Genomic DNA, 15114 nt, shown 5'->3' with positions numbered 1-15114 from the left:
ATAAAGTAGGGGCAAAAGTGCCTGTCCTGCTTACCTCTCTGCGCTGACTCTGAGGAAGAGTAGGGTAGTGCACACCAGTGTCTTTATAGCTGTGAACCTACATGCCCTGTGAGGCCCCCAGAAGTGGGCAGAGCTGGGAGGTTTGTGTCCTTCCTACCTTTTCCTTGGCCGGCATCGCTGAGCACGTACTCCAGCCTCTCCCGCAGGCGGTCATTGATGAATACAGATTCCTCCAGGCGCTGGCGCAGGTTTTGGATCTCAATAAGATTCTTTTCTAGCAGGTCGGCCCCTGTCACATACCACCAAGACATGGGAGAGGTAGGCAATGAGGAAGGCGGATCCCTCATGGGACCCTCTGTAAGATCCCTGCCCATATCCATACTTCTGTCAACTTCCTCCGCTCACCTTGGCACCTGGGAAGCACCAGGCAACTTTGTTTAAAGCGGTCCTAGGCTTTCAATCCCAAGACAGCCCTCTGCTAGGAACTCCATGAGGCCTCCTCCCAGGGAGAATTTGAGTATATCTGAGGGAGATGGACACTGGGCTGGTGAACAAGGGTGAGAAGCCACTAAAGTGCTCCAGGGAGGACTGGCCTAACAATGAGAACGTGTGTCCACCTCCTTTGGTAGAAATCCAGAGGGCATCCCTCTCTACTTCAGACCTCTCTTACCCTACGATCCATGATTGAATAACTTTTAACATTCACCCAGTAAAAGAAACTAAGGCAAATGCATTTGAAATTAGATCAGGCTGTGAATAATGAATGACACTGAATGTTTTCCTTGGATGAAGAGTGAGGGAAAGAGCCTGGGGAGGTGTCAGGACTTGAAGGAGGAATGAGAGAAGGGAACACTTTCAAGGATGGAAAAAGATGCCCAAAGAGAAGGGTAAAAAGATCAAAAATAGGCTTCACCAGGACATCTTGCTTAGGGCTAGGTTTTTCCTCTGAGAATTTCAAATGTTGTTTTGTTATACTGTCTGCATACTGAAACCAAGCTGCTTCCAAGCAGCTCCTCCACATGGGTGCACCCCTAGCCACCAAGTGCCAGGAGGCCTGGCTCCAAACCCAGTGGCAAAGAATGAGAAGCAGGACTGGCTTATAATTGTATACAAAGTGTGTGTGTCTCTCTCTGTATGTGTGTATAGAAATAGTCTTCCATTCTGCAATAACTCTTGATCTAAGAAGACTTACCTTCCCCTTGGAAGTCTGAACTTAGGATTCTAGAATAGTCCAAAAAATCTAGACCTAAAAGGTTATAGCACAGAAAAAAGGGAACACACAAATGTGAGGGAACTCATCCTCCTTATAGAGTGCCTCAGAATGCCCTTGCCTTCCTTTACTCTCCTGCCCAGAGTGAGCCCCTAGGTAGTGGAAATGAGAGAGGCACATAGAAAGGATCAGCACTGAGCTGGGGCTTCATTCTCTGGCTGACCCATGGGATATTGCCCCTTCATCTTCTCACCCCCTTCTGTGAGCCAGGGTCTAACTGAGGAACAAAATACCCTCTGGCCAGGAAAGGAATGTGTCTTTTCTGTCAATGGCTGTATTTCACCAACTGCTCCTTTGTTATTTTACCAGAGGGCTTGGAGTTGGGCCGGTCCAAAGAGGAGGAGGAGGATAGGTTCCCGGATGCATTCATCTTCTGAGGCTTCATCTCTTCCCATGGGTGATTGCTGCCATGATGCCCAGGGTCTGGTGTCTCATTCTGCTCTGTGGTGCCACCCAAAGGATAGAAGGGCTGAGCAGATACAGCTTCTGAGTGGTTGCTGGGCAATGAAGCTGAATCAGCAGGAGTGGCTGGGCTGACATCTGTCCAGAAAGGAATATGAGTGAGAAACAAACGGGGAAGTCAGAAATGAAGTGTTTTAACAATAATTATACTGGGTTTAATAGTATCCTCCGAAAATTCATGTCTACCTGGAACCTAGGACTGTGACCTTATTTGAAAATAGAGTCTCTATACACTTAATTAGTTAAAAGGAGATGATACTGGATTAGGGTGGACCTTAAATCCAACATGACCAACGTCTATATAAGAAGAGGAGAGGAGACGGAGATAGGAGATTCACAGGGGAGAAGACCAGGTGACGATGGGGGCAGGGATTGGAGTGATGCATCTTCAAGGCAAAGGATGCTTCCCACAACCATCAAGTCAGGAAGAGGCAAGAAAGAAGGGAGCATGGCTCTGCCTACTTGATTTCAGACTCCTGGTTTTCAGAACTGAGAGAGAACAAATTCTGTTGTTTTAAAACATCCAGTTTGTGATACTTTGTTACAACAGCCTGAGAAAACTGATACAGCAATCCATGGAATGAAGACTAAGGTGAATGACAGTGATCAGTCAATTGCTTAGTATCAGCTAAGAACTCATTTCCCAAGGACTATCAATTTGATCCCAAGGTTCCTGGCACTCCTGGCCTATGATATCAAGAAGCAGTTGCTAGATACAATGTCTGAGGGTCACAGTGCACACAGAGGAAAAGTACAGGGGCCTCTCTCCTCATTCCTTCTAAGATCCTCAAATGCTGGAATGATCCCAGAGAGGTACTTCAGAAATGTCTCCTCCAATTGTAGGAATCACTGCCAATCTTAGAAGTCATGAGAGTAAGGACTCTCAAACTGGTCTGTGAACGTGTGATCTTCTCACCCAACAGTCTATGCCCTTGCCACAAAACAGCTGCTAATCCTTCTTGAGCTTGTTCTGTATTGGGACTGTTGGTAGAAGATGAGGAAGGCAAAATAGCCTTCGCTTTTGGCTGATGAGCAGCAAACCTAGACAGAGCAGCCTACTCCTGGTGGCTCCCACTGCTCCTGCCTGAGTTGACTCTGGACACCTTCTGAGGCTGAGGGGGTGTCTGAGGAAGGCAAGTGGTGATTTGCAATCCACCCAGAATGGTTCATGAGAATGTAAAAAGAATTCTTAAGTATAGCTCAGATTGTCTGGCTCCTGTCCAAAGAATGACTGGGGTACAATATTTTTGCACAGGGGATTATAGAACAACAACAACAAAAAAAGTGGTATCATACAGCTCAATGATGCTATGAGAACATTTATATCATGTTCTTTGCTGGTTCACTTTAGACAAAAAACCTGGCTGGGTGACAGGGCCATAAATCAGAGGAAAGTTTAAGAGTCTTCTCCTTTCAAGGATTATTATTAAGGGCCACAGAACAGCCAGGTTTCTTCTCTAAGAAGGGTCAGCTGCTAAGTCACTTCAGTCGTGTCTGATTCTGTGAGACCCCATAGACAGCAGCCCACCAGGCTCCCCTGTCCCTGGGATTCTCCAGGCAAGAACACTGGAGTGGGTTGCCATTTCCTTCTCCAATGCATGAAAGTGAAAAGTGAAAGTGAAGTCGCTCAGTCATGTCCGACCCTCAGCGACCCCATGGACTGCAGCCTACCAGGCTCCTCTGTCCATGGGATTTTCCAGGCAAGAGTACTGGAGTGGGGTGCCATGACCTTAAGCAGGGTCAGAGTGAGGTCTTATTTTCCTCAACCAAGCCAAATTCCTTTAGGGAACTGCTTACTTAAATCAGTATCCTTCCCTGACTTACACAATATCAGATGTAACTAACATTGCTGTGAAATAAAGAGTAAGATAGACTATGTTAAGCCTTTAGTTCAAGGCATAACTTAAAGTAGAAACTCAATCAAAATGTGATTCCCAATCTTTTTCCTTTATATTCCCTCCCCAGAAAATCAGCTTACTCTCAGCCAAGGGCATACGAGGTTTCTAGTTGGTCAGCAACAGTGATCAGCATGTTCTTGTCCCATTCTTCCCTTGCCACACAACACGGGAAACATGTATACATTGTACATGGAAAGCAGCAGAGATGAGCCTCCTGGGAGGGGAATTAAGTCTCACAGTGACACTGCCACACACCATTTGTGGTACTAGAAATTTTGGCCCCCAAAGAAGGAGTATTGATAAACCATTGCCTCTCTGAGAAAAATGATGACTTCAGGTGGGAAAAAGAAGGGCTTAGTTTCCTTCAGAAAAGACAGAAATAATAGAAAACAAGGCTGATACTTTCTGAGACTGCCACCCCAGTGGTCACATCTCAAATGTGGCCATTCTAACAAGTAGTGGCAGGAATTGCAGGTAAGGAGAAGGTATGTTTGCCCTTTATCTGCTGTCTCTCAGGGAAGTGTTGAAGTGAAACCAAATGCCTCTGGGCAACTGAGTTCAAGGATGCACAACAAATTCCCATCAGCCTCTTGGACAATGTCATGTACATAACAAGGGCAGCCTATTCATTTATAGTGGGCTTCCCTGCTGGTTCAGTGGTAAAGAATCCACCTGCAATGCAGGAGATATAAGAGAGCCGGGTTCAATCCCCGGGTGGAGAAGATCCCCTGGAGAAGGAAATGGCATCCCACTCCAGTACTCTCGCCTAGGAAAACCCATGGACAGAGGAGCCTGTTGGGCTAGAATCCATGGGGTCACAAGAGTCGGACATGACTTAGTGACTAAACCACAACCAAAATAAATTAATAAATTTTGTATATGAAATTTATGTGAATGTGAATGTATGTGAATGTATGTGAAAGTATACGTGTATAGAGTCTTGTCTTCTTTGTAGAGGCTAGGCCTTTATGCTGGGCATAGAGGAAGAAAGAGTAGAATGGGGAAAACACTGGCTCCAGAAGCCTAGACAAAGAGGTGTGCACAGGAGTGACTCCCTCCCAGCTTGGTCCATGACTGCTCAGGCCGCAGTGCAGTGGGCACTCCAAGCTTTAGAGTCAGCCAGGATCATAGTCAATGTTACTCCAAGCTGGACTGCTTCAGTAAGTTCCCTGACCTCACTGAGCCTCAGTGTTCTTAGCTGTGCTGTAAAATCAGGACACCACCACTAATTTAAAAGGATTGCTGTCCTGATTAAATGAGGCAGCATATATATAGTGATCAATAATATGAGCATAATAGATGTTCAATAAATGTGAATTTCTGTCTTCCCTTGACTGCTATACTCAAGAGGAGATATGCTGCTTTGCTTCTCGTGTAAAATGAGAAACAGGAATAGTTCCAGGTCAAAATCCATTATGGCTTATTCATGCCTCATTAGAAAAGACCCTGATGCTGGGAAAGATTGAAGGCAGGAGAAGGGGAAGACAGAGGATGAGATGGTTGGATGGCATCACCAACTCAATGGACATGAGTTTGACCAAGTTTCAGGAGATGTTGAAGAAGAGGGAAGCCTAGCGTGCTACAGATCATGGGGTTGCAAAGAGGTGGACACGACTGAGTGACTGAACAACAAAAACAACAACATGCCTAAAATATCCAGAAAAAATAAAAACAAACAGATATAGCCAGGGACTAAGGATGGTTTCCTGGCCCCTGGTTGTTTACTCTGTATGAGTCAGATGCTTTCCTTAGGAAGGAAAGTAAAGGGAATGCTGAGCAGGAGAAAAATGAAGGCTTGATTTTAAACTTATTCTTAAACCAAAGCTACCCAAGGGCCCTCTTTGAGGAAGTCTGGGGAGTGTCATGATGGTGATGGATTCAGTCAGTCCCAGTAACCGATGGTTTAGAGGATATTACAGCTGAATTACTAGAATGATGGGTGGGATCTGTAAATTCACAGATGATAGAGAATATTTAGTGAATAAAAATAGGAAAAAGTAAAAAATATAAATGTAAAAATAAATAAATAATAGGAAAAAATGGGCTTCCCTGGAAGCTCAGATGGTGAAGAATCTGCCTGCAATGCAGGAGACCTGGGTTCGATCCCTGGGTTGGGAAGATCCCCTGGAGAAGGGAATGCCTACATACTCCAGTATTCTTGCCTGGAGAATTCCATGGACAAAGGAGCCTGGTGGGCTACAGTCCATGGGGTTCCAGAGTTGGACCCTACCAAACAACTAACACACACACAAAATAGAAACTGTGGCTCTTTACCCAAAGGAGTTCAGGATCAAAGGTCCAATGTTAATGACATTCGTGTCTGTGGTCTGAAAGGTGACATGACTGTGTTGTAGGTATGAGGGAGCATTTGTCCCCTCCCCTTCCCAACTATGACCCCTCCCCTCAAATCCAGCACCACGTATGTGCCTGAGGGGGGTCTGGTGGCTGATGAAGTGTGGCACTAGGAATGAAGAAAAGCTATCTGACACCCCTGAAGCCTGTGCTCGGCACTGAATCCCTGACCTGTGCTCAATCAGGCATGTCACAGTAGGTCTGCAGCCTGTGGATGCCACGATGCCGCCTCTTGGTCTAGACAAATAAGCAAGCGCCCAGAAACTGGAGGATGTCTGGGTACTTACTGGCCATGTCCACTGCAGGGCGCACTTTCTGCTCATCGAGCAGCAGGTAGGTGCTGCTAGGGGAGTGATGGGCGGTGGACTGGGCATGGATGCTGGAGCAGGTCTGGGGCCAAGTCTGTGGCTGGGCATCCTGCTGGGTCTGCAGGACTTCTGTCTTCTTACCCATCTTCTGCTTCTCCCTTAAGATACTAGGAAGTAAGAAAGACAGAGGAAAAGTTAAAGTCACCCAAACATCACAGTTATACTGATCTAAGGGCTTAGAGGAGAGACCCCAGGAGTCAAGGAGGTTGTTCCTTCAGAGAAGAAGCCAAACAATCCATTTATATTGGGGGGTAGAGAGTTGGGAGGCAGGGAGAACAACAGTATCCAGTGCCTTGGCCACAAACATCCTGAGAAAGAGAGAAGACCCGTCAGGCTCTTTAACACTTTGACAAGACACCCAGAGGCCCATGAGAGCTCAACATACCCTGTGACATAATCCATTAAATAGTATTTGTGGTGGCCCATTTAAAACTGCTTCCTGAGGCAATACTCCCCTCTAGGTGTCTTATAGTTTCCAGACCTCCGTGGCTTCCCTGGTGGCTCAGTTGGGAAAAAATCTGCCTGCAATACGGGAGACCTGGATTTGATTCCTGGGTTGGGGAGATCCCCTGGATGAAGGGAATGGCTACCCACTCCGTTATTCTGGCCTGGAGAATTCCATGGACAGAGGAGCCTGGCGGGCTACAGTCCATGGGATCATAAAGGGCTGGACACAGAGTCAGACACAACTGAGTGACTTCTACTTTCCCTAGTCATACATAATATAAATCTATGTCATACTTATAATATAAATCTTTTTTGTTTGAAAGAAATTTGTAGCCATTCAACATCTGCCAGCACTTGTTGGGTCACTCTTAAAGATTTCAGATATGATCTCACTCCAGGTTTTAAAGATCTAGGGGAGACCAGAGGTGATCCCTGGGAGGATGGGAGACTCCTAAGACTGGAGAGTTAGGCTAAATTACTACATTATTAAATGAGTGAATTAATATGAGCCTTGGAACCAGAAGAATAATAAACTAAAAAAACAGGAAATGAGACCACCTTGTCACTAAGGACACACAATGGTTTGATGGTATAATCAGTTGTTTGGTTTTCATGGGGTGAGAGAGCTGATGCTCTGCTGATCTTCTGGCCCTTGCTCTGGATTCTTGACTAGATTTTATCTTTCATAGCCCCTGAAAATTTGGAGTTACCTGAGTCTCTTCAGCACCTGTTCTCTTTGATTCTTCTTACTTATACAGTCATCTGAAATCCAATTGAGAAGAGGAGCAGTCTTACTTTAAACAGCTCTCATTTACCAAATACAAGCACACACTGGGTTCTTTCTCTGGGGTCAGAGACACATAGCTGCTTGATGCTCAAGTATAGGCTTCTCTGAATTTTTTCGCGAGACACTGGGTTGAGTGTTTAGAGAGCATGTCTGGCAAACTTTCCTGAACCCACCTCAAAGATCATCAGTCATCTCTACTTGCTCTGCTCTGAGTTAGAGTAAAACATTGAAAATGTCTCTTTTCCCACAGATCATGGGGTACTTGTCCAGCTGGCCTCTCGATCACCCTGGCCAGAGCCTCTCAGTCCTGCTATGGGGTGGGTTCCCAGTCCTGTGTCTGTGTGTCCCATCAGTTTTCATGCAGAACCTGTCTCCAGAGAGGTGACAGCCACCCTGTCCCACCTCTGCATCTGCCATCAGAAGCCTGCACAATGGCCTCAAACCAGCTCTTACTATGTGCCCTCAGGTCTCTAGGCAATATTCTGTGTAACTGGCTTCTGAAATAATAAACATCCCCACAAAAGGCACTTATACATAGAGTGCCTAGACCATTCCCAGGGACTTCCCTGGCAGTCCAGTGGTTAAGACTTCACTTTCCAATGCAGGGGGTGTGTGTTTGATCCGTGGTCAGGGAACTAAGATCCCTCATGCTTCATGATCAAAAAACCAAAACATACAAAAAAACCCAGTATTCTAAACAATTCCCAAATCAGCATGATTCGCTTATCATTCTTTTCAAGTGCACTGATTAATATTGTTTATTTGATCCTAAGAACAATCATGCAATAATTAGGGGCCTGTATTATTTGATCTAAATTTTTTTAGGTGAGGAAACAGATATCAAAATAAATATAAACATGTCCAGAACTAGCAATGAACACATACAAGCTAGAGCAGAAGTCTTTAGATTCCTAGTTTAGGACTCTTTTCATAGCAACCAGCTGCCCCATTCCACCTCTCTTTCTACCAATTAGTTTCAGATACATGCTGTCACCCCCAGTGATACCTCCTGCCATAGCGGCCATACTCCATGAGACACAGAGTAGCTGGTAATCATCATGGCATCCCCAACCCTGTGTGCCTCTCTGTTGCTTCTCACCAGCCAGCCCTGATTCTGCCATGGCCCCAAGATGGTGATTACAGAACAGGACACCAGATTGAAATGTCACTTGTGAATGCGGGTAGGTCTGGGAGTGTGAATGGGGGAGGGACTAAGGGCCCTCCTGAACCCCGGGGCTGGCTTACCTGTGTTGAACCTGCTGGCAAGCCTCTCTGCCAGCTGGCTGCCCTTGGCCAGCTGCTCACGGAAATGCTGTTCCACGTTATAGTCAATCTTCCTACTGCTGAGGAGCTCTTCAAAGGTCTTCACTGCGTTCTGGACATGTTGGATGAGAAGGGAAGAGACAGCCCTCCCAATCCTTATCTTTTCCCGCAGGTGGGTCAACTCTCGAGCTTGATCCTGGATCAAGGAATATTTCCTAAAGTGGGAAGTGATAAAGGTAGAAAGGGGTGACTGATAGATTATGGTGCTTCAGCAGAAGGTGCTTTGAGAATTTCACCAGTAGAATCCCCACGCGGAACTCTAGCTGGTGTTTAGTGATGGGAATGTGGTAAAGGGAATGAAGGAAGGAAAATAAGAGAGTGTCGCTGGGTAAAAGATTCCTTCTAAGATCATCTTTTCCCTTGCTCCCATACTTCTAAAAATGGTTTTCTTTTCTAGTTCTACTTTATCAATTAATTAATTAATTGGAGTATAATCATTTTACAATGCTGTGATAGTTTCTGCTGTACAACAGGGTGAATCAGCTATGTGTATCACATATCCCCTCCCTCTTGAGCCTCCCTCCCACCCTTCTGGGTCATCCCAGAGCACTGAGCTGGGCGGCCTGTGCTGTACAGTAGCTTCCCACTAGCATCCATTTTACATGGTAATGTACATGTCAGTGCTACTCACTCAATTCGTCCCACCCTCTTGTTCCCACTCTGGGTCTACGTGTCTGTTTTCAACATCTGCATCTTTATTCCTGCCCTGAAAATAGGTTTATCTGTACCATTTTTCTAGATTCCATATATGTGTGTTAATATACAATATTTGTTTTTCTGACTTACTTTACTCTGTATGACAGACTCTAGATCCATCCATATCACTAAAAATGACCAAACGTCATTCCTTTATATGGCTGAGCAATATTCTATTGAATATATGTACCACATCTTTATCTATTCATCTGTCAGTGGACATTTAGGCTGCTTCCATGTCTTGGCTATTGTAAACAGTGCTGCAATGAACATTGGGGTACATGTGTCTTTTTGAGCTATGGTTTTCTCAGGGTATATGCCCAGTAGTGGGACTGCTGGGTCATATGGTAGTTTCATTTTTAGTTTCCTAAGGCACCTCCATACTGTTTCTCCATAGTTGTTGTATCAATTTACATTCCCACCAATACCACGAGAAGGTTTTCTTTCCTACACACCCTCTCCAGCATTTATTTTTTGTAGATTTTTTCATGATGGCCACTCTGACCAGTGTGAGGTAATACCTTATTATAGCTTTGATTTACATTTCTCTAATAATTAGCAATGTTTAGCATCTTCTCATGTGTTTGTTGGCAATCTGTATGCCTTCTTTGGAGAAATGTCTATTTAGGTATTCTGCCCATTTTTCAATGACATCATTTTCATCTTGGAACTGCCAATTAAAACAAGTGTAAGCTACTACTAAATGCAAATAAAAACTATAATAAGGTATCACCTCACACTGGTCAGAGTGGTCATCATGAAAAAAAGTCTACAAACAGTAAGCTATTACTAGGGGCTTCCCTGGTGGCTCAGACAGTAAATATTCTGCCTGCAATGTGGGAGACCTGGGTTTGATCCCTGGGTTGGGAAGATCCCCTGGAGAAGAGAATGGCTATCCACTCCAGTATTCTGGCCTGGAGAATTCCATGGACTATAAAGTCCATGGGGTCACAAAGAGTCGGACATGACTGAGTAGCTTTCACTTTCACTAAGCTACTACTATACATCTGTTAGAATGGTGCCCATACAGAACACTGATAGTACTAAATGCTGGTGAGGATGTGAAGCCACAGATACTCTCATTTAGAGCTGGTGGGAATGCAAAATGCTATTTATAGCTATCTTTGAAGACAGTTTGACAATTTCTTACAAAATTAAACATATTCCTACATATGACCCAGTAACTGCATCCCTCACTGTTTACCCAAATTAGATGAAAATTTATGTCCACATCAAAATCTGCACACAATGTTTACAGCAGCTTTATTCAAAATTGTGAAAACTTGGGAGCAACCAAGATGTTCCTCAGTAGGTGAACAGATAAATAGACTGTGGTACATCCAGAAAACGGAATATTTTTTGGTTCTTAAATGTGCAAACTATTAAAAGACATGGATGAATCTTAAATGCATATTACTAATTGAAAGAAGCCAGTCTGAAAAAGCTACATAGCATATGATTACAACTATATGACATTCTGGAAAAGCCAAAACTGTAGTTACAGTAAAAAGACCAGTGGTTCCCAGGGATTAGAAGGCAGAGAAGGATGAATAGGTGGAGCACAGAGTACTTTTAGGGCAGTGAACACTCATTCTATATGATACTGTAACAATGGATGCATGTCATTATACTCATGTCAAAACCCATAGAATATACAAGACCAAGGATGAACCCGAACGTAAACTATTGACTTTGAGTGATAATGATTTTCATCGACTGCAACAAATATCAACAAATACACCACTATGGTACAGGAAGTTGATACTAGAGGAAGAGGCTATGCGTGTGCAGGGACAAGGATAGGTAGATGGGGACTCTTTGTACTTTCTGCTCAATTTTGCTCTGACCGTCCTGTTCTGAAAACAAAGTCTATTTTTAAAAAAGAATGATTGTGAGAATATAAAAATTTTAAACGCATTTGACAAAGTGGGTGGAGCTCTGTGAACTGAGAGCCCAGCATTTTGATATTATTTCTGCCAAAGTCCACTGTACAATTGTGAGCAAGCAACTACATCTTTGGGCCTTGGTGTTCTCAGTTCTAAAATAATTCTCAAGTTATTTTAGCTCTAAGATTATTTTCTGGGTCAGTGAAATTTAAGTGTTACATATTAACAGAGATTCAATGGAGTATGAACCTTCAAAGCCTGAACCACCTTCAAAGCTGATCCTCAACCACTAAGCAAGTTAGTGATGATTTAATACTTCAGTAACTGATGCTCACAGGTAATTATATAACAGATTAATTCTATACTAATTGAATGTCTTTGAAAAGTTTTAGGAAAATGGCCATTAAAGACAGACTGACAAATCTAGCGATCAGGCCATTATTTGGCAATTTTGTAAGCTTATTTTTGAAACTGAGCTAATCACACTGTAGTGCATACAGAAATGGAAATATAAGATTGTACTCATGGAAGTTATATAATGTCGTAAACTGATGGCACCTCAACAAAAAATAAGTTTAAAAAATTAAGCTTATACAAATTGCTATTCTAGAAACCAGGGATGTGAGCTTCTGAAGAGAATGGAGTAGAGATGGAGGAGCCTGTGTGTAATTCCACCTCTTCAGCACTAATTTGGGTCAACTTTTCACCATCAACACATATGAGGTAATAGGAGATTCTTATGTGCTCCCATCAATGCAGAAAAGAGACACCACTCACATGACTGGAAGGGCTCCATGAAATCTCAAGTATCCATGAGATCATATATTTGGTGTATATATGTATTGTTAGGCTTCCCTGGTGGCTCAGTGGTAAAGAAACTGCCTACCAATGCAGGAGATGCAAAAGATTCAGGTTTGATCCCTGGGTCGGGAAGATCCCCTGGAGAAGGAAATGGCAACCCACCCCAGTATTCTTGCCCGGGAAATCCCATGGACAGAAGAGCCTGGCAGGCTACAGTCCAAGGGGTCGCAGAAGAGTCAGACACAACTTGGCGACTAAACAACAACAACATGCATTGTTAATTAGGATAAAACCAAATTTCTCTGAATAATATAAAGTAATTAAAATAAAAATACTATAGACTTTTCTCTAAAGAATTTCCAGGCTGGTCTTAAGAGAAAGTCCTACAGTTAAGGTACATAGCTTGAATACAGACCCTGAAAGCTGCTATAACAGTCTCTGAAACAGAGAGTCTCTTACTCGCTGTAGGACATAGAGGAAAATCTGGCTTTCTCAGGCTGAGTCTTCTGCTCTTTCACTCTCCTCTCAGAAGGTCCCTTCTTCTCCAAGGGCTGATGCATCCCAGGCTTCAGTTGGAGCATTTTCTCACAAAGAAACCTCTTGCTGCCTCCTTCAAAAGGAAAAAGAGAAGAAATGCATCTGGGTATCCACAATGACTAGCCTCTCCTCCACATCTCCCTAGAGGAATCAAAACAAAATAATGGTTTAAAAAGGTTGGATTATAAGAAGGGTCCCCCAGGAGCATAAAAATCACAAGAGCAGAAGCTACAAGGAAGTAAAACAATGAAACCTACAATGTGCTCCCTTGAAGAGTTCTTTATCAGCCATGAGAACCATGGTGATCCACTGGGATTGAGAAAAGATGCAGCAAGTAGGGGTAGATGCTGCTATAAGGAAGAAGAGGAGGGTTCAGAGAAATATTAGCATTAAAAACAAGCGAACAATGAAGTAAACACATGAAAACAAGTGGGCTTTAAACTGGGCTAGAGGAAGAGTATTTTTGATTCATACAGTTGAGACACAGTTCCTTGGGAGTGTCCCCTCAGAAACCAGAAAGCCTTTCTATCATCCCTAACTTCTGACAACTATGTGGGCAGAAACAAAGTTTGAGATGTCAGAGTTCAAATCTATTTTGAGTAACTGGGACTCAACAATTGCACCATGGTAAGAGTATCTGGTGGCAAATTGTAATCATACATAGAATGTGGAGGTAGCTACAAAACCCCAGGAAGCCTTGCCTCCTGATGGCCTGCTACACTCAACACAAGGCTGTTTCTCTCTGGATATCTCTATCAATAAAGACCACTTCTCTCACTAGCCAGTTTTAATATCTGTGTATTCTTTTGCTGATACTACCAACCAATCACTCTTGCCTCATAGCTCAGTTGGTAAAGAATCTGCTTGCAATGCAGGAGACCCTGATTCGATTCCAGGGTTGGGAAATTCCACAAGCCATGTGGTGTGGCCTAAATAAATAAATAATAATTAAAAAAAAATGCCAAACAATAATATTTTCTCAATACCTTTTATTTTCTTGAAGATAGGTTCAATGAAAACAACTCTTGCGGCTTTTCTTAAATGAGTTTTTTAAGACTTCTAGTGATTCTTACCATTTCTGTTTGGGAACTCTCCAGATTTTGCTTTTTAATATTCTTCTAAGAACACAGTAATCAAAAGCTGGAGTTTATGTTCTGACTAATAAATTCAGCATAATAATTTTTCATTAATCACAATCTTTTTATTCCATAATTATTAATATATCCCAAAGCAAAGCAATGTTGGGTTTCTTTCCCTTGAAGTAGGGATACATGCAGAGGGTTTCATTTAACAAGAAGTCAATTTTAACTTTCCAAACTACCACTCTCACCCAACTTTGCTATCTACAGAAGATTGTTTTTGCTTTTAAAAAAAAATCTGTATAAACATTATACTACTAATGTCTGTTTTCAATTGAATTCTGGATCTACAAGTTACTTTCCACTTTATCATGGCCCTTAAAATATTTTATCTCCTTTAATATAATTAATGGATACTTTATGTTGGTACTGATTTTAAAAATCTAACATATGTATTTATTCTTTCACTTAGGTCTTAATAGAGTTGCCTGGGCTGCCAAAAAGCCTATTGAAAATGCCCCTTGACAGAACCCAGTAAGATCTAGGCCATAGCAATTTGACTTGAGATGGTACAAACCAGGCTGGTACAGGTGTATGGTAATGTACAATGTGCTGCTTTTCATTAGGAATCGCCAATATTCTAGCACCAACATTAGAGGGTATTCAATGTCAAAGTACATTAAAAGATAAGAAATTCTCATGGGCCTCACTTCAACAGTTTAATTCACTCATCAGAAAGGAGAGTCATAGCTATGAAACAGAAAGTGGTGTTAAACTTTTTTAACACCACAGGCTAACACCACCTAGCATCTGTGTGACAGTGGTTCATTATAAACAACCTTGTTACTATTTTCTTTTTGGGGTGGACAGTACTTTTCTGTTTTTAAATTGATGTATAGTTGGCCACCTGATGCAAAGAGCAGACTCATTGGAAAAGACCTTGATGCTGGGAAAGACCAATGACAAAAGGAGATGTGTGTTAGTCGCTCAGGTCATGACTCACTCTTTGCAACCCTGTCAGGCTCTTCTGTCCATGGGATTCTCCAGGCAAGAATACTGGAGTGGGTTGCCATTTCCTTCTTCAGGGGATCTTCCCAACCCAGAGATCAAACCCGTGTCTCCTGCATTGCAGGTGGATGCTCTACCATATGAGCTAGGAGGTGGCAAAGGATGAGATGGTCAGATAGCATCACCAACTCAAAGGACAT

At 43.0% G+C, this 15114-nt stretch overlaps 1 protein-coding gene across 1 annotated transcript in view; it reads right to left on the bottom strand.

Annotated features, from left to right (window-relative positions):
* The window catches only part of LOC104987704 (myomegalin-like), a 66229-nt gene that overhangs the window by 1567 nt on the left and 49548 nt on the right, over positions 1 to 15114 (bottom strand). Inside the window, exons 2-7 of the mRNA XM_010838747.1 lie at positions 12750 to 12900; positions 8830 to 9062; positions 7508 to 7559; positions 6270 to 6457; positions 1577 to 1810; positions 158 to 289 (exon numbers count right to left, since the gene is read on the bottom strand). Of these exons, the coding sequence (XP_010837049.1) occupies positions 158 to 289; positions 1577 to 1810; positions 6270 to 6457; positions 7508 to 7559; positions 8830 to 9062; positions 12750 to 12871 (961 nt within the window). The 5' untranslated portion in view covers positions 12872 to 12900. The remainder of the gene's footprint in view (positions 1 to 157; positions 290 to 1576; positions 1811 to 6269; positions 6458 to 7507; positions 7560 to 8829; positions 9063 to 12749; positions 12901 to 15114) is intronic.

Source organism: Bison bison, unplaced genomic scaffold, assembly GCF_000754665.1.
Source record: "Bison bison bison isolate TAMUID 2011002044 unplaced genomic scaffold, Bison_UMD1.0 scf7180017864104, whole genome shotgun sequence".
Classification (NCBI taxonomy): domain Eukaryota; kingdom Metazoa; phylum Chordata; class Mammalia; order Artiodactyla; family Bovidae; genus Bison; species Bison bison.
Note: the sequence above shows the minus strand (reverse complement) of the source record. Positions and strands in the feature narration are given on the sequence as shown.